The following is a 25,272-nucleotide window of genomic DNA, read 5'->3' as shown; positions in this document are numbered from 1 at the left end:
AAGTAGTTTTTAAGTGAGGTGAAACTTGGGGTAGGCAAGACAAATCAGATTCCTGAAAGGGGTACAGTAGTCTGGAAAGATTGAGAACCAGTGAGCTAGTCTGTGTTATTTCCCTCCTCCCCCCGCCCAATCTAAATACTGGTCACGGGCGGCGGGTACCATAGGCTGGGGGAGGCTGTGCCTCCCCAAACAGCCAGGTGTAGCCCCGCCCACATTCCACCTCCAGTCCCCCCCTCCTGCTTCCCGCTCTGTGTGCGGCTCCACTCCTCCAGTGCTCGCCCCGCCTGGGGCTGGGGCTGGGCCACAATGCCTGCCTTCCGGCGCTCCAGGGCTGGGGGGGGCTTCAGTCGCCTGCCGCCCGCCCTCCCTGAGCTCCGTGGCTGGGGGGCTAGCCTGGGGCGGGGGCCAGTGGCCGCAGTGGGTGGGGGGTTCTGGGCTCCGGTGGGGGTGCGCGGAAGGGGAGGGGCTAGGCGCGAGCCTTCCCCAGCCGGTGATTCACGTGCCACCCATGATACTGGTGCTACTAAATCAGATGCCAACTTGATTTAGTTCACGATGACTGTTAGGGAAAGGACCCAGCTCTGCTCTGATTTACCTTTCAATCGCACTGTAGACAGGGATGTTGCAAAGGACACAAGTGAAGACTGAACTTGTCCCAGAAAGTTACACTCATCTCAATTTTGAGGACTGAGAATTGCTATTAGATATAACTTCTACTGATGTTCACTGTGTTCATGGCTTAAAATCAGTGGGACCTAGGTGTTTCTGAACATCCCACTAGGCACCTATCTGCACCCTTAGGCAGCTAAACACCTTTGAAAATCTGGCCCTAAGTCACTTAGGCCCATTTGAATATATTACCCATTGACTTCAACAGCAGCAGGACTGGGCCCATAATCCTGACTGCTATAGCTGTGTTTGAAGAACCAATAATGTTTAGTTCTTCTTCTTCCCCTTATCACATCAACCGGGATCAGGTCTTTGTCCAAAAGCATCCGCCATCTTCATTTGTCCAAGGCAGCACTAAGGTCCACCTGCTTACCAGCTTCTTTGCAATCCATCCCTCACTTCCTCAGCGTTCCTTAGGGTCTCTTTCCTATCACTCTCCCCTGCCATGCTGCCCGCATCGGTACCCTTTGTTTATCCTCTGCGTGTGTCCAAACCTGCCAAGTCGCACTCCCGGGAGTTTGTCAGCAAGTTTACAAGGTTTGAAAATGAAAGTGGCAGTTTGTTTACTGTGACCTAAACATTGTACTGGAAAGCGAGGCAGAGTGACATTGGCTCCTATGTGACATTTTGTTGTAATTATCTATTGCCTTCCAATGGTTCATAGGTTACTTTGACATTGTCCCGCATTCATGTTTCACCTGGCTTGCGTATCAGTGTTTTGACTTTCCCCCATATTTAGCTCTGTTTCCGTGCCAAGGAGAAGCAGCAAACAATTGTTTGCCCTTCTTCATCCATGCAAACAGATTTTTGTATCTCCCATTAAAGCGATTCATCCTGCTTATAACTTTCATTGCATAAAAGACAATAAACCGTAAAAACACACTCTGGCATTGGGGCAGTGTTTGTAGTGTTTGGACAGAAACTAAGGACAGCAATTGAGTCTTGATAGTGCTGAGGCACTTTATAAACCCATACCTGAATGGAGCCAAGTTACCTGTGTTTACCCAAAGAGAGTTACTCCTTGGTACAGAGGGAACCCTGGGCAAGGAAATAAAGGAAGAGTCACTTTCTGTACCTCTGCTGAGTGCTGGTGTGTGCCTACCTCTCTGTCTAAGGCTAGGTCTACACTATGGGGGGGGGGAGGTCGACCTAAGATACGCAACTTCAGCTGCGTGAATAGCGTAGCTGAAGTTGCGTATTTTAGGTCGACTTACCTGGCTGTGAGGACGGCGGCGAGTCGACCGCTGCCGCGCCACCGTCGACTCCGCTTCCGCCTCTTGCCGTGGTGGATTTCCGGAGTCGACGGAAGAGCCATCGGGGATCAATTTTATCGCGTCTTCACTAGACGCGATAAGTCGATCCCCAATAGATCGATTGCTACCCGCTGATTCGGCGGGTAGTGAAGACGTGCCCTAAGGCAGGGATCAAGGATCTATCTGAAGTGGAGGTATGTGGGATCTTGCTCATTGAACCAATTATCCATCCCAGCTGCAGTAAAGGCTGCTTACTAATCCCTTCTTCACAAACTGATGACACAAAGCAAGGTCAGTCATCAGTGATATGCATAGCTTGACTAAGAGAAAGCCCCCAAGGCACCCCTTACACCCCCACACCCCCACACCCCCACTACGTACAAGCTGCCAAAGCTCCATGTCATACATATAGCAATGCATCATAGCACATAATGGCAGCTGGGAAGTGGAACAAAACACACAAGGACATGAGTGGATGCCTGCATAACCCCAGTATCCAGCTGTCTCTGTGGTCTTCTGGGTGGCAGGCGGGGGCCGGGGCTCGCTCCAGGCAGGGCCGGGGGAGAGACCCAGCTCCAAATATTGGTGGAGCAGGGCCCCTAGCCCTGAATATTCCTGGAGCCCAGGCACCACAAAAGAATATAACTCGCCGCCTATGCTTCTGTCCAGTGGTCACATTGCTGGACCTATGTCTGGCAGAGAGGAGAGAGAGAGAAAGAGGAGTTGGCATGTGTCATTTGCTGACCTGCCTCTGTTCCTTCTGCATTGCCTAGTGGCTTCCTACAGCTGAGAGCTGGCCACCTTCTCAAGATGCCTGCATGGCCATTTGATCCACCCCCTCTAAACCTCTCACATGCCCATTATGTCCTCCACCCTGGAGCTGGCCACAAGTGCAAGAGGGAGTACTTAAGGGAGTACTACACAGGCCAGCATGTGATATAGGGTGGGCTTTGTTCTATGGAATAAGCCTGGAGGTACGACATGTGTGGGTTGCTTCTAGGAATGCACAGTACACCCGTCTGCTTTACCAAGTATCGCCTTAGACCCAGAGTCTACCTGACACAGAGAGTCAGGGATAAAATATGTAAGAATAAATATTATGTTTGCTACTTACATCTACTAAGTCAATGGTTTTCAACCTTTTTTCATTTGTGGACCCCTAAAAAATTTCGAATGGAGGTGCAGACCCTTTGGAATCTTAGACATAATCTGCTGGCCCCCAGAGTGTTCACGGATCACAGGCTGAAAAACACTATTCTATGGTAACGACAAACTTTCACGGACCCCTTAGACATAGTCTGCAGACCCTTGGGTTGACCACAGGTTGAAAACCACTGTACTAAGTCACTCACTAAATAGTTTTAAAATAGCTCATACTATTGTTCTCCATAAGGTGGCTTTTTACTGAATGTTCTGTTCATTTTATGCAAATCAGGCTGATACTACACTTTTCCAAGTTATATTTAGCTTGGGTATTAATTTGGATGCCTAGGGCCAGCTCCTCAGCTAGTGTAATTCAGCATAACTCTACTGACTGCAATAGAGCGTAGCTGACATATGCCAGCTCAGAGTCTGCTAGTTTTTCCTTCTGTGATAATGCCCGTCTTCTGTATTTGCTAGAGTCTAAGTAAAAAACAAGACTATCAGATAAAGCACAACCTCTAGGAAACTAAATGCAATAGTAACATCCCACCACTGGGAGTGTGCATTATCAAACACTCATACAACCGAAGAAGAAATTGACACTCCACTTTTGACACCCACGCGAGCTCTTCATTCAAACTATTAAAACTAAAACAGTTCCAGCATCAATTGAAGTTGTTCCTCTGTCTTTTTCTCTCTCCTCCTCTCTCCATCCAGAGCTTGAGGATGTCCTGCCACGCAGCTTAAGAGAGTTGACTACATTGCCTTTAAGACCAGTTTGTTTTGAAAAGACTAAGCCCGGCAATCCCTACCCACCACTTGCTGGATACCACATACCCAGCATTATGGAGAGTAGGGTGACCAGATGTCCTGATTTTATAGGGACAGTCCCGATAGTCAGGGCTTTTTCTTATATAGGGACCTATTACTCCCCACCCCCGTCCCGATTTTTCACACTTGCTATCTGGTCACCCTAATGGGGAGACTCACACCTCCTATCTCTTACTGTGGTATGTTTCCCTGTTTGGGGGGGGACTATACTTCCTGCTTGTTCCTCTTACTTCCTTCTTCCCACTGTCCCCTTTCCTTGCCCCCAAAAGAACACTCCTTGAAGACCCCACAGAGGAGGACCCTGTTCCCCGCACTGGCTTTTCTACACTGGGGAACAGTCTGGTCTACTTCGCTTTTAGGTAGTCTCCTAAGGCCTGATTCTCATTTGCCCTAAGGCCCCTTTGCACCATTCTGGCAGCGTAAAGGGAACATTAAGCTGCACTGTGACTGTAATCTACACCTACCTCAAGTCCCCATTACAGTGCCAAAGCATTGGAAAGGGGCCTTAGTGTAAAAGAGAATCACACCCTTAGTGTTTTTATTGTGTCATTTTCTCCCTGGTAAAACTGCCTGGCTTTTGGGAATAAAGTTAAATATTCACCCTAGATCAACCAGCCCTGCCTGTCCAGTTTATATTTAGTTGGAGTTTGGGCAATCAAGTGATATTTGCAAAGCTATTGTGTGCTCTTGCCATCTGAAAATGTGCAGGGGCAAGCGTGTGTTTAATCAGAATTTTTTCCACTGTGTGTGAGAACCTAAAAAGACTGAAAAGAAGGTGGATCGACATGGACAGGATTACACTGGAGGGTTTTTTTTAATTGCTAGTAGTAATTCTTTTTGTAGTAGGACATCAGTAATATTCTTGGGACCTCACATTAGCAGGGATTACAGGTCCTTGTTTTCATATAACTTGGAACCACCCTTATTCAAATAGCCCAGATCACTGTGTGGGGGGAGGATATACTCTGCATAGAGTTTACAATGGGACCGGCACTACAAGGACTCTGGAAAAATGATTGCAGAGAGGTCCCTTCTGCAACAGTCCCCATTCTATATAGAGAGATGCCCTTGATAGGAACAATTTATGGTAGGAAACCATCCAAGTATTTTGGCACCGTAGGCATAATATTGTCTTTTTGCCCAGGTATAGTCTGCACCCCAAGGAAGTGCTCTGTGCCTTCCCCAGATCTCGCTAGCTCACTATGCTATGGCTTGGCTGAAGAGTTCAATGTGGAGATAACCCCTTTTTGCACGGTCTGTGGATATTCCCCTTAGAAGAGTGTCAGCCTGTGGAAGGGCCCCTTCAGGACACTGTTCTCAATCATTCAAACAAAAAAAATTGGAAAGAGGTCAACCTTCCAATAACTTCCGATTCCTAAAGGAATACTGGGGAATGCTGACAGCAAGCTCACAACACAGGCAGGTTTGTTCATAATAGAGGATCAGATCTGTAGCTGTGCCTCGGCAGTGGAGAGGGGCAGAAAGAAGCCAGATCCACACACAGCTGCCAGTGTAGGAAAACTCCCAAATGGCACAATGCATGGCTGTAGCACTCTTCTCTCCAACGATGTACAGCTGGCATACAGCATCTTAGGGAGTTACACAACCAGCACAGAGCGGAGCAGACACAAGGCTGCTCTAACCTATGCCAGGGCAGGACAGATCTACCCTGAGAATCAGGGAACCTGAAACAGCTGCCTGACAGCGTCCCCATTTCTGAAGTTCAGCATGGCAGAGAATCTCAGGCATCTTTCTTTCAATCTCTGAACTGATCACATCAGAAATAGGATGAGAATGGAAAGGATTTTAATGCAGATCCGATCCACTCTGCTTTTTATGGACTCCCCTGTCTAGCTATGCTCTAACAGAGCTTAGCAATGTGCCAGTTTTTGTATCAACAAATTAAAATATGGGAAAAGCTAAGTGATTGTGGGGCAATCACTCATGTATCTGTTCACTTTACTGATCTACAGCCAACTCCTGAGAGTTGAGGGTGCTCAGCGCCTTACAGCAGTCACTTAGTACCTTGCAGGTGTGGATCTATAAACAAGATCTTCCTTTGCCGTCACTGCATGCCTAGGGCTGAATTTGGGAATTGTTATAGGTTGGATTCCCTGCCCCCCTTCCCCCCATTTTCTGTTATGCATGTAGTCTTGTCTACATACAAAACTTGCATTGACTTCTGGAATTGATTTTCAGTATGTTTGGTCTCCACAAATACAGTGATACTGTGTATCAATATACTTACATAACTGAATACACACAAGAAAGAAAGAGCATATACCTGATTTATCTATATGTATTCTAGTTCTGATGGGAACGCTTCATCAAAAAGATGCATATTTACAGCCTGCTTTAAAAATGATCCGACATTGGATTAGTCTGGTTTCTTTTGGCAGTTTGTTCCACAGACAAGCTCCTTCCCCTAAGAGCATTTTATCTTACACAATATTTAATGCTGAGTTTTGTAAGTTGCATCATCCTAGAGAAGACCAGCTATCTTGGAGGAGGATCATGATAAAGCATTCTCACAGAAACTGGCATTCTAAGAAGCCCCCAAGAAGAACTTTCTAGAATCCAGGGACTTAGAGCAACTGAAAGCTCCATGAAGTCCTCTGTGGCCTTGAAATGTGAATCTTATTTACTTAGTCATATCTTAGATACTACACTGACAGGCCCTATAGAAAACCTTAAAATAGATTACCTCTTTGGGCTATATGCATGTGTTAGTTTTACATGTAAGAAGGTGACGCCATCATGTCAATATGTCAACACTAATAACATTAGTACTCTGTTCCCTGATACCTTTCCTCTGAGGCTCACAAAGCACAGTCCAGACATTAGTTTAACCTTACAAACACCATGTGAAGCAGGGAAGCACTGTGTTAGTACTTCCATTTTAAAGATGAATGGTAGAGAGAGACTAAGAGATTCTCCTAAGGTTACACAGGACAGCCATAGATGAGTTGAAAATTAAATCCAGGTCTCTATATTCACATTCCTCTACCTTAACCACAGAACCCTCCTTCTCTACAACATGGCAAGCCAGAATATGAACGTTTAGCATATCTGGCACATAAATACCTTGCAATGCCAGCTACAAAAGTGCCATGCAAATGCCTGTTCTCACTTTCTGGTGACATTGTAAATAAGAAGAGGGCAGCATTATCTCTTGTAAATGTAAACAAACTTGTTTGTCTTAGCGATTGGCTGAACAAGAAGTAGGACTGAGTGGACTTGTAGGCTCTGAAGTTTTGCATTGTTTTGTTTTTGAGTGCAGTTCTGTAACAAAAAAAAATCTACATTTGTAAGTTGCACTTTCACGATAAAGATATTGCACTACAGTACTTATATGAGGTGAATTGAAAAATGCTATTTCTTTTTGTTTATCATTTTTAGTGCAAATATTTGTAATAAAAATAATATACACTTTGATTTCAATTACAACATAGACTAAAATATATATGAAAATGCAGAAAAACATCCAAAATATTTAATACATTTTAATTGGTATTCTATTGTTTAACAGTGCAATTAAAACAGCGATGAATCGTGATTAATTTTTTTGAGTTAATCGCAATTGTTAACTGCAATTAATTGACACCCCTAAATATTATATATTTTATTCAATAGTGGGGTGATTTTTTCTGCATTTATCAACAATGTAGTGTGTTTTTAAAACTTATTTTCTAATTAGAAAGCTTTTCAAGCTTTTCTCCACCCCAGGATGGCTAGAAACGTACACTTTTCTTTCTTTCTTTCTTTCTTTCTTTCTTTCTTTCTTTCTTTCTTTCTTTCTTTCTTTCTTTAATGCAATCTGAGATTCTTACCTAAACACATGAAGCTAGGAGAGGGGGTTTTGAGAACAACATCAAATATTGGAAAACTCATGATTTCATTGCAAAAATTGGCAACACTATCACATCAACATTTTTGTTCCCATTTTTTCCAAAGAAAAACATTAATAAAATATACAAAAATATATCTAATAGTAACAACATTGTTAAATCTATGATCTATATATAAAAACTGTGACTTCCATCGTTTTACTCATGTGAGTTTGCTGGATTGTGCTCTACATACGTGCCTATGAGCACTCTCATATATTACAAGGTTACCTATTGTTATATTTCAGCACTCCTTGCAACTGTGTTCGCTCTTGGCTTTCAAAACTCCTCTTGGATCTACGATCAGCCTCTTTCTGGGGAGAAGAGGGGCTTCCTCTCTACTCCCATACCCTTGAAGGAGGGTGTCAAAGAGTTCTCTCCTTGACTCTCTCCTCTTCTCCTTGTACATGCTCTCTGTGGGATCTCATTGATTCATATGGTTTCAGCTGCCATCTCTGTGCTGATCACTCACAGATCTACTTCTCCACCCCGACCTATCTCCCTCACTCCATTCTCACATCTCAGCCTGTCTTTCTAATATCTCCGCCTGGTTGTCTTCCCATTAACATAGAATGAGTAAAGCTGTACTCCTGACCTTTCTTCCCAAGCTCTCTCCAGTCCCCCGATTTTCTGTCACTTTTGATAATGTCGCCTACCTCTCTATCACTCAGTCCTGTTACCTGGGAGATGATTTCACTCCTCCCTCTCTCTTGCCCTGCACATCCAAGCCATGAACAAATGTCACCAATTCTTCTCCCAGAGCATTTCAAAGATCCGCCCTCCTCTTTTAGTCTAGACAGCCCAAACTGTTGTCCACATCCTCACCCTTTGATTACTGTAACCTGCTCTTCTCCCAGATCACAGTCCTCAGATCCACACAACATGCTGTACCTATGATCATCTTTCTATGACCATATCGCACCCCAATTTGATTCCTCTACTGGCTCTCCTTATTTCACCACCTCAAGTTCAATCTTCTTGTCCACACTTTTGAGGCCCTCCTGAGCTCCATCCCACCATACTTGTCTTGTGTCTTATCTCTTGTCTCACTCTAAATCGTACTGCATCATACCTCACCGTCTCTGTTCCACCAGCAATGCTGGCCTGATGCACCCATCTGCCAGCTTCTCACCCAAACAACTCTGTGCCTTCTTCTATGTGGCCTCTTATGCTTACAGCATGCTACCTAACCTGACCTGACCTGGTAAACCTCTATCCTCAAATACTCACTCCGACACTCATGCCTGTAAGAAAGACAGGTAATGAAAGCATGACAGGTAGATGGGATTAACTGGCACTTATTTTATATAAGTATTACTTTTAATACTGTGTATTTGGTTGTATCATTCATCTACTGTGGTTCATAGGTCACTTGCCCTTTTTTAGGCCCTGATTCTGTAAACCCTTGTGTATGTGCTTAACTTTACACACAAGTGCTTCCATTGACGTTATAGTGCAAACTCACTGAGGATAGAAAGACCATATCTTTCTAACTTAGGTACGTGGGTGGCAGGATTCATAGGCCAGGGCAGGCTAAGCCTTCCCTGACTCAGGCTGTGGCACTGCCCATATTGTGCCCAGAGACCCCGCCCTCCCTCTCTACCTGAAGCCCACGGGGAGCTGGGGGCTCAGCTCTAGCTGGCAGCCCTGAACTTGGGCCCGCTGGTGGCCAGAGGTGGCCTGGGTTGGCACTGGGCCAGCCAGGGGAGAGGGGTCGGGCCAGTTGTGGGGGCTGGCTGTTCAGCCCGGCACTGGCCTGGCACTCGGGGGAGGGGGAGAGTGGCTCGGCCCAGCGCTGGGGCTGGCCCGGCGCTCAGGGGGGCCGACTGGGACAGGGGGTCCAGGGCTCCTCTGGCTGGGGGGGGGGAAGGAAGAGGAGGGAGCTCAGGGCTCCGGTGGGCGGTTCACCTGCCGCCCATACTTAGGTACATATATGGTCTCCATTACCATAATATCTGAGTGCCTCACAATCTTTACTGTATTTATCGTCACAATACCCTCCAGTGCTATCCCCCTTTTACAGATGGGAAATGGAGGCACAGAGAGTTTAAGTGATTTGCCCAGGGTCTCACAGGAAGTCTGTGGCACTGCAGGGAATTGCAGCTGGGTCTCCTAACACCTAAGGTAGCACCCAGTCCACTGAACCATCCTTCCTTTCTTTGTCTTTGTATGTTAAGACAACTCCTAGAACAATGGGGCCCTGATCCTGAGTAGGCTCCCTGGATGATGTTGCAATAAAAATAAAAATAATGCAGCACTTCCATTGTTCTAGACGCGTTCTCCATCCTTTTTGTAAAGTCCAGGAGAACAAAGGAAAAGGTGGGAAGGATAAACAAGTTGTCCTTGATTCAAGGGAAAGGATATGCACACCCAACTTCATTTCCGTGGGTTTTAACTTCCATTTGATGGAGCCCTTCTTTCCATCTGTTTCAATGGTCCTTCCGAGCAGTTTTCAGTGTTAGTAGCCTGGCTGGAGATTGTAAATCTGCCTGCTTTGTGCTGTTCTACTCCAAGCAGGCTGTCAGCAGCAGGCAATGCCATCCCCACTCGCTGTTGCCTTGAGCCTGGGCCCACAGTGATGCTGGTGATTGATGTCTGTTACTGTGTACCTGAAGGTAGAGTTTAGACTAGCATCCCCAGACAGGAGGCGGGTTTCACTGGGCTAATGTGCTGTACAAGCCCAGTCAAAGCCGAGCCCTAGCCCTGTCTAGACACCGGACAGGAAGCCTGCGCGGTGCAACGGGCTGTGAGCCGGAGGCTGGCTCTGGGACGTGATGTGCTGCTGGAAGCATCTCTCCCGGCGGCTGCCTGGCCCTTTATGGGAAGAACCAGGAGGCGCTGGCCCTACATAAACCTCGGCCGGGATTGAGACGCGCAGCCGGCCCGTCGCCCCCCTCTTTGGTCGGGTTTTCCCCAGACAAGTAGCCCGCCCCCGAGCGCCGCGTGGCGGCCGCTCTCCCCGCCGGGCAGCGCCCGGGAGGGGCCCCCCGTGCTCAGGGGGGCCGGCCGGCGCGAGGGGCAGGGCCTGCCTTGCATCATCCCCGGCGGGCTGCAGCGGCGGCGCGGGCGCCTTGCCTAGCCGGGGCTGCAGCAGCGGCAGCGGGCGGCCAGCACCGGCCGGCGGTATGGAGAAGCCGAGCGAGAGCTGGAACGGCCACGTGCAGGGCGGCGTCCTGGCCGGGCTGGAGGCGGCGGCGGCGGCCCCGGGGCTGCCCGCGGAGCCGGCCCGGCGGCGGGGCTGCGGCCGCTGCCTGAGGAAGCACAGCCTGGTCATCCTGACCGTGGCCGGCGTGCTGCTAGGGGTGGCCCTGGGCGCGGCCGTCCGCGGCGCCCACCTCAGCCGGGCGCAGGTGGCCGCCCTGGCCTTCCCCGGGGAGCTGCTGCTCCGCATGCTGCGGATGGTCATCCTGCCGCTGGTGGTCTGCAGCCTGGTCTCCGGCGCCGCCAGCCTGGACACCCGGGCCCTGGGCAAGCTGGGGGGCATCGCCGTCGCCTACTTCATGGGCACCACCCTGGTGGCCTCCGCGCTGGCCGTAGCCTTGGCCTTCATCATCCGACCGGGGGCTGGGGCCCAGGCGCTGAACACCAACGCCCTGGGGCTGGCCGACGCCCTGCCCACCAACAAAGAGACGGTGGACTCCTTCCTGGACCTCGCCAGGTACCTGCCTGCCCTCGGAGCTGGCTGCACAGCGGGGGCCCCGCTCCTGGGGGGTGTCTGCTGCTGGAGCCTAGGAACCCCCCTGTTACATCAGCCCCAGCTGGTCCCTGGCGCTGACCGTGGCTAGCACTAGATGCTTCAGAGGAAGGATGTGCTGTAACCTGTCCCCAGGGAAAGTTTTCTCCTTAGTCCCTTAATTAGAGGTTGGTTTATGCCCTGAAGCGGGAGGGTTTCTAGACTTTTTTTTTTTTTTTACTATTATAATTCCACTTATGACCTATGGAAGTGTCTGGTCCCACTTTGAATCCTGCCAAGTTCTTGGCCTCAGTAATATCTTGTAGTAGTGAGTTCCATTGGTTCGTTATGTGTTGTGTGAGAAAGTTATTTCCTTTGTTCAGTTTTGAATTTGGCTCCTTTTGGTTTCCTTGAAAGCCTCCTGGTTCTTGGGTGAATACAAGGTGTAGACCATTCATTATTCTGCATGCTTTTATCATGTCCCCTCTTATTCATAGCTCTAAGGTCAGAAGAGATCATCTGTCTGATGTCCTGTATAGCACAGGCAATGGGACTTCCCCAGAATAATTCCTAGAGCATATCTTTTAGAAAAACATCCAGTATTGATTTAAAAATTGTCAGTGAAGGAGAATCCACCAGGTAAATTGTTCCAATGATTAATTACTTTCACCATTAAAAATTTACGCCTTATTTCCAGTCTGAGTTTGTCCCCTTTCAACTTCCAGCCATTGGATCATGTTATATCTTTCTGTTAGACTGAATAGCCCATTATTAAATATTTGTTCCCCATGTAGGTACTTATAGACTGTAATTAAGTCACCCTTTAATCTTTGTTAAATTAACTAGATTAAGCTCTTGGAGTCTGTCACTATAAGGCATGTTTTCTAATTCTTTAATCATTCTCGTGGTGGTTCTTTGAATCCTCTCCAATATACCAACATCCTTCTTCAATTGTGGGTGCCAGAAATGGACACAGTATTCCAGTGGCAGTTGCACCAGTGCCAAACACAGAATTAAAATAGTCTCTCTACTCCTACTCAAGATTCCCCTGTCGAAGGCATCCCCTGTTGAAGGCAAACAATCCCAGTCTTTTCAATCTCTCTTCATATGAAAGTTTTTACTCCCCCCAAATCATTCTTGTTGCATATTTCCGAACTCCCTCTAATTCTGCAGTATCCTTTTTGAGATGGGGTGATGAAAACTGGTCACAGTATTCCAGTTAAGGCTATCCCATAGATTTATAGAGTGACATGATTGTATTATCCTCCATCCCACTCCTTTTTCATCCTGACATTTGGTAGGTTCCTTCCACCTATTATAGAGAAAGGGGGCCAGCTGCAAAGTTTACATCCCCATGAGAACCTCCTTCAAAGGCAAGGCTCCCATTTCTAATTACATAGCAGTTATTCTTATTTTGTCTTAGTGCATAGTAGCTGTTATTTCATTTTAAATAGGTGCTGGGGGGGGGGGGGCAGTGATCAGGATCTGCCTGTAACACTTCTACAGTTCACTATTTTTAGTGTGCAGATGCTGTGACAATCTGAATAAGAGAGATTTGTTTTTAAAAAAGACACGTTTCAGTGAAACACACAGAGCCAATATTTTCATCATCAAAGGGAGAGACTTTTAATACAGTGTTCTCAAAATTACTTCCAACTGTAATCTCTTATTCATTGATTAATCTTTGTTCAGCACTTTGACAGTGTAACACACAATATATTAGCAGTATTCAGGGCCTGATTGTGTCATCTTACTCACACTGAGTAATGCTTTACTCTGTGAGTAGTCCCATTGCGGAGATTAACCAATGAGAAAATTGCTACATGATCTGAAAAACGTGGCAGAATGAAAGAGAACCTGCAAGTTGGAGTGCAGCGTCTCCAAATAAAAATATACTGAGGGAAACTGATACAGTATCATGGGTGTAAATGTATGGAGATAAATTCCCTTTTATAAGAGTTGATAATCTCTTGTCTATATTTTGTCTATTTTTGGACTGGGGAGAAGAGTTACAATATAAAAGCAAAGTGACTGAGCACTTACGTTTAACAAACATGTTAGTTCAAAGGTTTAGTTGTTTTTCTTTTTCTTGTTTTTAAATATACATTTTGTTATTGTTGAGGGAAATTTGTTTATCGCTGGTGAAACTAGTGGCGAATCTGACAATACTTTTGGGCTCTCCATCCTGTTTTTGTTGTGCTATAAATGTGGATTCACACAGCCTCGTTAGCAGGCTCATTAGTGGTAATAACTGCAATTAGTGGTGCTGACTTACACTTTCAACAGCATGCAAGTATTTAGCTACATTCTAGTCTTTCCTCATCCCGTACTTCTCAAGGACTGATCGTGAGAAATCTTGAGAGTCCTAATTAAAAAATAAAAGTGGAGATAGGTAGAATGCCCATTGAGACGAATAGGAATTGATGGGCTGGGGAAACAAATCTAAGAAAAAGAAAAACAATTTGTTTAAAATGTAGAAAGAATCGACCTGTCACTGCTAAACTCTGAGAATCTAGAAGACCACTAAAATGACCCAAGCCTGAGGCTGTACATTCATAGGGTGCTGGGCACGTGTGTGGTGTTTTCTTGATGTATCATCCTGGAGTTCTGAGTGTTCTGAATGCATACACGATGGGCAGGGGCTGGGCACTTCCAAGGGTGCCTGGCAGGATTTCTGAAGTTCCACCTAAACTTGGGAGCAGTAGACAGATCCCCCCAGCATCATCTAAATGCAGATGCTGAGTTTAAATGATGTAGATAGAGCTCAGAGTCAGGGGTTTGATAAGATGTATTGTGATGGTTCTCGGGGTTCCCAGGACTGAGTCATCTTGTTCCCTACCTTCTGCCTCTTGCGAGAGGAAGTCTTGCTGTGATAGTAGGGTGTCCGATTCCTAAGACCACCAGCCTTTTAGACGCTCACCCACTCTCCTCCAGGTTGTGCCAGTATCCTGTCTTTGCTGTGCAGGTAAACAAGAGGTGCACCACAATCCCCTTGAAGTGATCCCCCGTGAAATCCAGCCCCTGACACAGGCTACTCATGGAAATCCCAGACCCTCTGCTCCCAATGGAGCAGTGTACCCCACTTTACCAGTTTTACCTTAAACCACTGCTGCTGTATCACACACAGCACTTATGAGCACTTATAATAAAACAAAATAATGTATTTTTAAAGAAGAATAGAGGTTCCACTAGAAACAAGAGAGTGATGGAAACAAATGGCTACAATACAAAACAAAATCTTAAAACGCAAACTAGGGCCCACCCTTATTAATAGTTACATTTTTCTATCTCATAAAGTAGGTTTTCCCCCCAAAGGTTTGGAGCTGGCTGGCTGGCTTCACAGGAACCAGGATCCAGTCTTTCATGAAACAGCCCCACTCCATGAGATGTCTCCTCAGTGAATGGCTGCAGAGTGTCTTTCTTCACCCTGTGATGTATCCATCTTATGTCTTTAGTCACAGACAGGGTGACCCCCTTAATGTTCCTTTCTACCCCTAAGTGGTTTTGATTGTTTGCAGTTGTCTTTGATGGTTTTCCATTGACTATTCTGAGATGGGGCAAGGGTAGACAACTGAACCTTACATCATCGGCTGACCAAGGAGGGATGACAACTCTCTCGTGCTTGAATGGGCCATCATCAGGCCATATGACTAACTTTTACTCCAATCCCATAGGCATAGTTTTCAATATAATTTTGTTATTCCTTAAATATTATGTGTAAATACATCTCACAATGACCAAGTATTGATAAGTTACAAGCTTTCAGTAGAGATCTCACATGCTACCTTTTTATGGGTAAATACCATGAAAGCAGTGTATTAGGTGTAGTGAGTTTGTCAGGTCTGAGACAGGAGCTGCTTGTAAAGAATAGTGGTGATCCCTTTGCCCAATGGGTGTCTGTGTCCCAGTTGTCAATGGAATTTAATCCTTCATGCTAAAAAAAAAAAAAAAAAAAAAAAAAATACACATGCTGGCTCAATAAACAACACTAGTTTGCGCATTGATGCCATTTCTAGTGAAAAAGCATTAACTGATTTCCCCCCCCCCGCATTTTGGTTTATACAAACATAAGTGCCTAACTTATATTCAAGGTGCCCATACATAGTTTAATCTAATGAAATATCCTAAGATAATGGACTGCTCTTCCCATCCATATGAAGAAATACACACCAACCATAAAAACCTCCCCCAGCAGACAGAAAAACCCCTTCGTACCTCACCCAACCTGTCCTCAAATGTCCTGGAGAAAAGATGATCCATGCAGCATGCCCTGATGATTGACAGATCCAGCCTTTGGTGAATGAGGGAAGGGAGCAAATTCCAAAGTCAAGAATCCCTCGAGGAGCATGCTCTGGCAGCAGTGCTCCAGCTCTGGCCCTCTGCATTGATTTCCGTCGTGGCAACGCCCCACAGGGAGAGACGCAGTCTGTCTCTCAAGTAATCAATCCCTAGCAATAAGCACCCCTCTAAAACACATGGGGGGCCACTACGATGATGGGACAAAATCCAATTTGAAAATATCAGATGAAATGGACTGTTCCAACACACTGCCACTCCCCTACCCCACGCATCACCTCCAACACACTGGCCCGCTCAACATAGAATCCCACCCTGAAACCTGGAAACACCATCCCAAGCCTATTGCTCTGTCCCCTCCCCAAGCACCTGTTTTGTTTTTGTTTTTTAAAGAGCTTTGCACTATGTCCAGAAGGTTAACAAATCAGGGCTCTGGCAGACCAGGGGTAGAGCAAGTTATGTGAGGGACTTGCATGGAAAACACCGCACTGGTTATTTCCCTCTCTCCCCAGTATTGCTTTTTAAAATGTTTTGCTGATCTCAGCTGTGGCAGAATGCTATAGGAGAGGAGGTCTTTAAGCTGGCAAAGCATCAAACCATTTAGGGCTTTACAGGTTCAAATCAAGACCTTGAACTTTGCCTGGAATCCAGCTGGCAGCCAGTGCAAATCACTTTCACACTGAAAGCACACAACACTGATGCACTATGATTTTTTTTTTTTTTTTTTTTAGTATGACACACTTCAGTTAAACACAAGGACACGTGGCATTGATTTTTTGGCTGTTATCTGTGGTGTCTGGAAACGTCCTTTGAGATTCTGCTACTCAGTTCAGTTCAAATTGGGGCAACAGCAAATGCCAAAATATGTAGGCTGGTCATAATTATATTCAGTCAAAAATCAATTAAAACATTTTCAGTGGTATCAAGCCAGTTCATAATTAGCTTGTGAAAAACAGGCGGCTATGACCCATCTGAACATCAGGACTGGATCGGCTCTCTGAAAGATACACTCCAGCTCAACCAGAGGTTATGGGCTTGAGACAGGAGTTAGTGGAACAGTGAAATGCTATAGCTTGTTTTATGCAAGAGTTCAGACTAGAGGATCATAATGGTTCCTTCTGGCCTGATAAGCCATGTATCTGTGACTTGGACCATGAGGTGATTATTAATGGCATCATAAGTGGCACTCACACTCTTAGTGCACTTTTTAGGCACAACACAGAATTGAAAGCTAGTGTAAACCTTCCAGTGTGTGGAAATAGTGAATGGGAGCTGGGGCCCAGCCTGGAGGGTCAATATTTAACATGGATTCTCTGGAGATTAGAAAAGCTGTCCTTTATCAGGACATGCCATTCTGTGGGGTTTTTTTTTTTAAAGTCTGTTGGCTTGGTGGCCAGAGGTAGTGCTTTGCATTGTGCCATGGGAGTCTGGGGCTTGGCTCTGTTCCCAGGCTTGGCCACTGATCACTCATTCACTAGGCCAGACCTCTGAAGAGGCGACACATACACACAGCTCCTGCAGAAGTAGTTCCTCCTGTGGTTTAACAACAAGCTGACTAATGAGTGGATAGTTTCAAAGGGAGAAAAAGGGTTGGGGCTACATCTGAGCAAATACAGAGGCCTCCATCAAAAATACAGAGGCACCTTCTGAGAAATACAGGTTTAGAGGATGCTTTGTATCCACTTTGCCCTTTCCTGTATCCTTGATTCTCCTATACTGCCATTAGATTCACTTGGGCTGGCATATAAAATGATATCTGGTCTTGAGTTCGCTGATCTAGTTTCACACTGCAGTTTTGGGGAAGGCTAGTGAGTGATTCTTTGAGGCACCTAAAATTCAAATTCAGGGATTAAGACATGGATTTTCAGGTCTTTCTGCTGCGGAAGCGGAGGCTAGCTGCTGGTGCTGGGATCCAGGCATAACTTCCAGCATATAGAAAAGTTCTGGGAAGACAATTATTGCATCCAGGTACAGGGTTCACTTTGTTCTTATGAATTTTAGAATTTATACAGTGCTCTACAGATACAAATTAACATGTCATAAACTAGAGCTGGTCAAAAATTTTCTGCCTAAACAGTTTTCCATTGGAAAATACTGATCTGATCAAATTGAAACGTTTTGTAGCAACATTGATTTCACTGACTTTTTCTATGAAAAATTATCAAAATTTCATTTCAATAAGATCAAAACATTTCATTTTTACTTTATGATTTTGACTTTTATGTATTTTATACTTTAATATAAAAGTCTAAATGAAATGTTTTGACCTTATAAAAATTAAATATTTATTGAAGGTCAAAACAAAAAAAGAATATTTTTCTCCCCTCCCAGTTGGGGTGAAACCAGATTTCAAAATCTTGAAGTTTTCTGCAGGATGGAAATTCCAATTTTCGGCTAGCTCTAGTTGTAACACCCCTGGGAGGGAGTGAAAAATTATCATCCCCATGTTATAGATGGAGAAACCGAAAGAGGCTGGATCGAGACCCCAGGAGTCCGTATCAGAGCCAGGCTCAGAATGCAGGAGTACTTTTGCTCTTAGTCCCATTCTCAGTTGAGCTTGCAGAGAATACTCTGCCTGCCTGCAGTGGCCTTAAATCAACAATCTAGTGGCACTACAGCTCACAGCCATGGATTAGTCCTGTAAATTGAGGGATGGATAGGCATGGGTTTCACAGATCCCGGTGGCTAGCCCTAGGCAACTGTGGTGGAGTAATGGACCTTAGAAACAATCAGCGACAAACTTTCAATCTGTTTTTGAAAGAGTTATAAAAATGAGAATAAATACCAACACTCTACTTTGAGACCAAAAGGGATAAAAGTCTTGCATTGTAATGACCATGATGTGGGATAGGGAATGGTGGGTTAGTAGTTACAATTATACGGTTGCTTGAACTGTGTATTTTCAAGAAATGCTAAACTCAGAGTGTCACTTGTTGGCAACAGGCTATGTCTATTTCTGATACCTCATGATTGTTGCATACACTATGAAAAAGGGAATGTTGTAGGTTAAACAGGAAATGTTACAGTCTGCACTTGCTTTTTGCCGCATTCTGATTCAGAAACTAAGGGTATGTCTACACCCAGCCGCTAGTTCGGCGGCTGGCAATCGAAGTTCTGGGTTCGACTTATCGCGTCTTGTCTGGACGCGATAAGTCGAACCAGGAAGTGCTCGCCGTCGATTGCGGTACTCCAGCTAGACGAGAGGAGTACCGCGGAGTCGACGGGGGAGCCTGCCTGCCGCGTGTGGACCGAGGTAAGTTCGAACTAAGGTACTTCGAACTTCAGCTACGTTATTCACGTAGCTGAAGTTGCGTACCTTAGTTCGATTTGGGGGTTTAGTGTAGACCAAGCCTAAGGCTAGGTCTACACTACCCGCCTGAATCGGCGGGTAGAAATCGACCTCTCGGGGATCGAATTATCGTGTCTCGTCGGGACGCGACAATCGACCCCCGAATCGACGCTCTTACTCCACCAGCGGAGGTGGGAGTAAGCGCCGTCGACGGGAAGCCGCGGAGGTCGATTTTGCTGCCGTCCTTACAGCGGGGTAAGTCGGCTGCGATACGTCGAATTCAGCTACGCTATTCGCGTAGCTGAATTTGCGTATCTTAAATCGACCCCCCCCCCCCTGTAGTGAAGACCTGCCCTAACATCCCCTACATTTATTGGTGGAACCGATTCTTTGTAATTATTAGAGGATGGAACAGTAGCTGTTTTTACACGGTTGTGCATTTGTGAACAGGAGAAAAGCTTCCAAATGGGTGTATACCTATAACAGAGGAGACCCCAGTCTAATCTCCTCTAACAGTAGTTGTCTCCTTATCTAGGTTCCTTTTTAAATGATGAAATTAAGTTGGGTGACGGTGCTGTCTTGCATCAGGTATAGGGCGGTTATTTTGCAAGCTTCCTCACTGAGCTCTGCCAGTGCCCCAGACCTGAGGCAGTGCTGTCCTTTCATGCTGAATGATGCCCACGTGAGTGGTGGCTGTGTTTCTTTTTGCAAAATGTATACTGTGTTGTAACAAGTGGGGAGTTCTCTGCCCAACTCGCAGCCATAGTCACTGGCCTGGGCACTGAGGAGAGGCACAGTGGGAAGCATTCCTCCTCTTCAGAGCACAGAGGTGGTCTTCATTTGCTACCACTCCCCTGAGGCTAAAGTTGCTACTATGTGTAAGGCAGCCCCCTTTCCTGGGGAGGGGAGGACCTGTACCGGATACTCTGGAGTTAAACAGGAATGAAACATGCACCATGTAAGTTATGTAACTCTCTTCCTTCCCAACACTGACAGCATTCAGTTTTACCACCTCAGTAATGGTAGCAAGGACTGTACTATCACTGAACCACATTCTGGCAGGATAACCAGCGTACTCAGTATCAGACAATCCCAGTGTTTCCTCAAGGGTGGCCACCAGAGTGATAACACTCATGTGCTTTAGTAAGATGTAACAGGCACTTCAGGGCTTGGGGTCTTTTTAGAGCAAACTAAACTTTTAATAAAAAGAACAGGAGTATTTGTGGCACCTTAGAGACTAACAAATTTATTTGAGCATAAGCTTTTGTGGGCTACAGCCCACTTCTTCGGATGCTGTAGCCCACGAAAGCTTATGCTCAAATAAATTTGTTAGTCTCTAAGGTGCCACAAGTACTCCTGTTCTTTTTGTGGATACAGACTAACACAGCTGCTACTCTGAAACCTAAACTTTTAATGTTACACATTCAGAAAACCCATTAATCTAACCCTACTCCCCAAGCTCATCACACCCCTTATCCACAACTACTGTGGACCTTCTGGACCATTCCCCTGTGGTTCCCTTCCTGAGCTTGGATTGGCCCTGTTTCACAGGTTTCTAAGGGCTTGTCTGCCTGGGGAAATTGCTATTCTAGAATAACTTCCTATGTGGACACTCTTAATTACAGAAAGAAGGGTTGTCAACATTTGAAAATTAATTCAGATTAAGGAAGGGTGAGAATTTAAAGTGCAATCGCTGTTCAGGAGTATCTCCTGGTGTGGACACTCATATTCCAGAATAAGAGTGCCATATTCCTGTTTAACATAATCCACTTCTGAAGAATAACTTCCCTATCTAGACAAGCTTTAATTGGAGGAGCATACTGTGGGAAGCATCCTTCATGGCCGAAAGTAGGCTAGGAAAAGAGCAATAGATGTAGGGGACCAGTGTGTGTGTGTGAGACAGTGAATGTGTGTGTATTTTTGTGGTGATCCCGGCAGTTATTTTTTGTGTGATCACCTGAATTACTTCTGTTCTCCCTCCCCCTCCCCACCAAAAAAAAATTATAGGGAAGCAGTGGATTCTAGTAGCTTGAGCGGTGGACTGTGACTCAGGAGACCTGGGTTCTATTCCTGCCGCTGGCCTAGCAGGTGACCTTTGGCAAGTCACTTCCTTTCACTGTGCCTCACGTTACCCCTCTGTAAAGTGGGGATAATGATACTGATCTCCTTTGTAAAGTGTAGAAGATCTATGGTGCTCTATATAATTATTTATTACTTTGTTTCATAGGAACCCATGTAAATTCCAGGTGTAAAATGGTGTATTGAGAAAAAATGTTGTCCAATGGTTGTATCTGATTTTCATGTGCAATTACACATTCGCCTAAGTGCCGTCCTTCCTTTATGGTGGCACACATGGACAGGAAGTATGTTTGTGCTTCTATGTGTGAATTTTCCATTTTGAATTGGGGACATAATGAACACAGAACACAGACTCTTACTGACAGAACTGGGGCTGGCTTTCCAAGGTCTCTTAGTTTTGCTTCACTGCTCATGATAAACACTGCCTCTGATGTGAGCACATGACCAGCCCAAATAGCCTGTCAGTTGTGGGGTGGCATTTTCCTATGGAACACATTCGATTAAACTATTTACTGTGCTTTATGTGGGGGTGTTTGCACAGATTCACCCTCTGATGAAGTTGAAAGCCTATGCACTTTCACACTGGCCTGTCATCAAAGGCTGATTTAATTCACATGATGACTTATCTTAATGAATTATAACTCTACTTTGTGTAAAATCGCATCTTAGTGTATAGCTGATTAAACCACTTATTTGATAATAGGCTTTAATGACTAAAAATGTTTTTTCCTACATAGTAGATTGCACAACAAATAAGAATAACACATTAAATTAGATGCTTCCATGATAGTCTAAAGTGACTTTATTATTTGAGCAGACAAAACATCCAATGTAATGGGGTTCCTATTGATCTTTCAGTGTTAATTAATTTGGCCCATAATTATATCCTTTTGTAACCTAAAATGTTCTTTTCTGCCTTCAGGGTCAAAATCAGGTCAGGTGATTGGGGAAGTACAGTCACATTTCTGTGCACCGCATTCACCAATGGTCAGAATGGCCTTGAAGCATTATCTAGCAGTTCGAGCCAAAAATTGCCACTTGCTTTGCTGAATTGGGGCTTTCAGCAGCACTAAGCCACCTACTAAAACCCAATGGGATTTAAGCACATGCTTAAATTTAAGTATGTGCTTAAGTACTGGGCCTAATGCTCTGATCCTACAAACAGTTACATGTGCACTTAACTAGATGCATATGAGTTGTCCCATGGAGGTCAATGGCACAACTCACATGCATCAAGTTAATCATGTGCATAACTGTTTGCAGTACTGGAGCCTGCTTGAATTTCTCTCTTTTCTTTTCTTTTCTTTTCTTTTCTTTTCTTTTCTTAGCTCAGCAAAACATTTATATTGTGAATTTCTATGAAATAAAATCATATTTCTCAGCTATAATGCGATCTGACTCAATAAGCCCCAAATTATTCCTATCATGCCTTCAATGCTGCTGACAAAAGCAACAGAAAGAGAGGCTCTGAGTGTTAACAGCCAGTTGTTTTGTGAAAGTCTGTGTACTTTGTAGTATCATCAAGGCTGTGGGAAAGTCCATACAGTGACTGGATAAAGGAGCATAATGAAACCACCCCCAACGAGTGGCGGTAACTATGTCGGCGGGAGATGCTCTCCCACTGACATAGCACTGTCCACACCCCTGCTTCCATTGGTGAAACTTATATTGGTCAGGGGTTGGTTTTTTTTCACACCCTGACCGACAAAAGTGCTAGTGTAGACATACCCTTACCTTCAACTAGCTTCTCTTTCCTTTCAAAGATGTAGCTTCTCTGCTCACTTTCCCTTTGCGGCTCCCTGGATTTGCTACCTTCCATTTCTTCCATACCCTAAGGCCTCAGCTACACTTAAAAGTTTTGCTGTAAAGCTGTACCTTTATAGTGTAGACAGAGGTCTACTGACGTTACAGCTATACCCTCCTAGTGTAGATACAGTTATACTGACACAACTATGTTTTTGCTGGTATAGTGATTTGGTGAGTGAAATAAACTGTTCTGGCAAAAGCACTTTTTGGCCAGTATAACTAGTGACATAGCTACGTCAAAAAAAAAAAAAAAATCACACCCCTAACTGACATATTGTACTGCAAAACTTTTAAGTGTAGACTTGGCCTAAGCCAGACTTTTTCACCACAGTGCCCACAAACTTTACCTTCCGATTCCTGTCATGTCCTAAGTGATAAGCCTGACCATTCCCCATCTCACCTCAAGACCCAAGGTAAATAAACAGCACATCATGCATACTGTGTGGTAGCTGCCTCAGGACCTTCCCTTCAGAATCATGCCAGATGGCAGTACGTCTCTAAAATATCTAAATCGAGTAGACACTTCTCTTTAAAGCTTTTTCTCTTTCTCAAAAAGGTCGTTTACAGATAGGTGAAAGATCAAGCCTACAATTAGAAATGCGGGTAACTCACTACATGTGTCAGAGTAGCAGCCGTGTTAGTCTGTATCCGCAAAAAGAACAGGAGTACTTGTGGCACCTTAGAGACTAACAAATACACTACATGTGCATTTACATACGTAACATACAGATGAATATTACACACAGGCAGAGGGTACAGGCTTGTTAAGCATCAGTTAGTACAAAGGTAGGAGATGTAATAGAAACCTCAACATCCTATGTTACAGTTTTAAAGAACAGGATTGTTAAGTAGTAGCTGGGATGGTGACTGGTTAAAAGATAGGATCAAAGGATAGAAATAAACGGTCAGTTTTCACAGTGGAGAGAGGTAAATAGCAGGGTCTCTGAAGGAGCTGTACTTGGTCCAGTGCTGTTCAACGTATTCATAAATGATCTGGAAAAAGCGGTTAACAGTGAAGTGGCAAACCTTGCAGATGATACAAAATTATTTGAGATAGTTAAGTCTCAGATCTGACTGCAAAGAGTTTACAAAGGGATCTCACAACACTGGGTGACTGGGCAACAAAATGGCAGATGCAATTCAATGTTGATCAGTGCAAACTAAGCACATTGGAATACATAATCCCAACTGTACATACAAAATGATGGGGTTTAAATTAGCTGTTGCCACTCAAGAAAGATATTTGAGACATCTGCTCAGTCAAAAAAGCTAGCAATGTTAGGAACCATTAGGAAAGGGATAGATGATAAAACAGAAAATATCATAATGCCACTACATAAATCCATGGTACACCCACACTTTGAATGCTGTGTGCCATTCTGTTCACCTCATTTAAAAAAAAGATGTATTAGAATTGGAAAAGGTGCAGAGAAGGCAACAAAAATGATTAGGGGTATGGAACAGCTTCCATATGTTCAGCTTAGAAAAGAGATGACTAAGTGGGGATATGCTAGAGGTCTATAAATCCATGAATGGCCTGGAGAAAGTGAATAGCGAAGTGTTGGCCAAGATGATCAGGGAGGCAACCCCATGTTCTGGGTATCCCTAAACCTTCAATTGCCAGAAGCTGGGACTGGACGGCAGGGGATGGATCACTTGATAAATTGCCCTCTTCTGTTCATTCCCTCTGAAGCATCTGGCATTGGCCACTGTTAGACACAAGATGCTGGAGTAGATGCCATTGGTCTGACCCAGAATGGCCCTTTTTACATTCTTATGAAAAAATCTCATATGAAGACAGATTGAAAAGGTTGGGATTGTTTACCTGAGAAAAACTAAACAAATCAGAAGAGAAAAGTATATAAAATAATGAATGGTCTCGAGAAGGTAGATTACGAGCTTCCATAACACAAGAACAAAGTGGCATTCAGTGAAATTAAAAGGCAACACATTACAAAAAAAGAGCTATCGAACAAATGATTGTAAAATGGGTTCATGTTATGAAACTTGCATAGATCTGACAGTCTATTGGGATGCAAAACAAGTGTAATTTACCTACTGAGAGAACAGAAATGAAGTGTAGCAGTAAAAACAACTGATGGGGAGCAAAATGAAATAGGGAGTGCAGCTTTATCTTATAACCACCAACTATTTTTTTTTTCCTGTTAGGCTTGTTTTACACACACACACACACACACACACACACACACACACACACACACACACACACACACACACTTTTAAATGTTATTACTTTGCACTTCATACCCATTTTCAGGACTCTTACGTCTGATGTGCAGTTTACACTACTATTTTAAACCACCGTTGAATTTAGACTACAGCTTT

General features: G+C 44.8%; 1 protein-coding gene across 1 annotated transcript in view; it reads left to right on the top strand.

The window, feature by feature from the left end:
* Positions 1-10,908: 10,908 nt before the first annotated feature.
* SLC1A4 (solute carrier family 1 member 4) overlaps positions 10,909-25,272 on the top strand; it is a 33,794-nt gene continuing 19,430 nt past the window's right edge. Inside the window, exon 1 of the mRNA XM_065402244.1 lies at positions 10,909-11,441. Within this exon, the coding sequence (XP_065258316.1) occupies positions 10,909-11,441 (533 nt within the window). The remainder of the gene's footprint in view (positions 11,442-25,272) is intronic.

The sequence above is a fragment of the Emys orbicularis genome, chromosome 3 (assembly GCF_028017835.1).
Source record: "Emys orbicularis isolate rEmyOrb1 chromosome 3, rEmyOrb1.hap1, whole genome shotgun sequence".
Taxonomy (NCBI): Eukaryota; Metazoa; Chordata; order Testudines; family Emydidae; genus Emys; species Emys orbicularis.
This window is presented reverse-complemented; position numbering and strand designations above follow the sequence as displayed.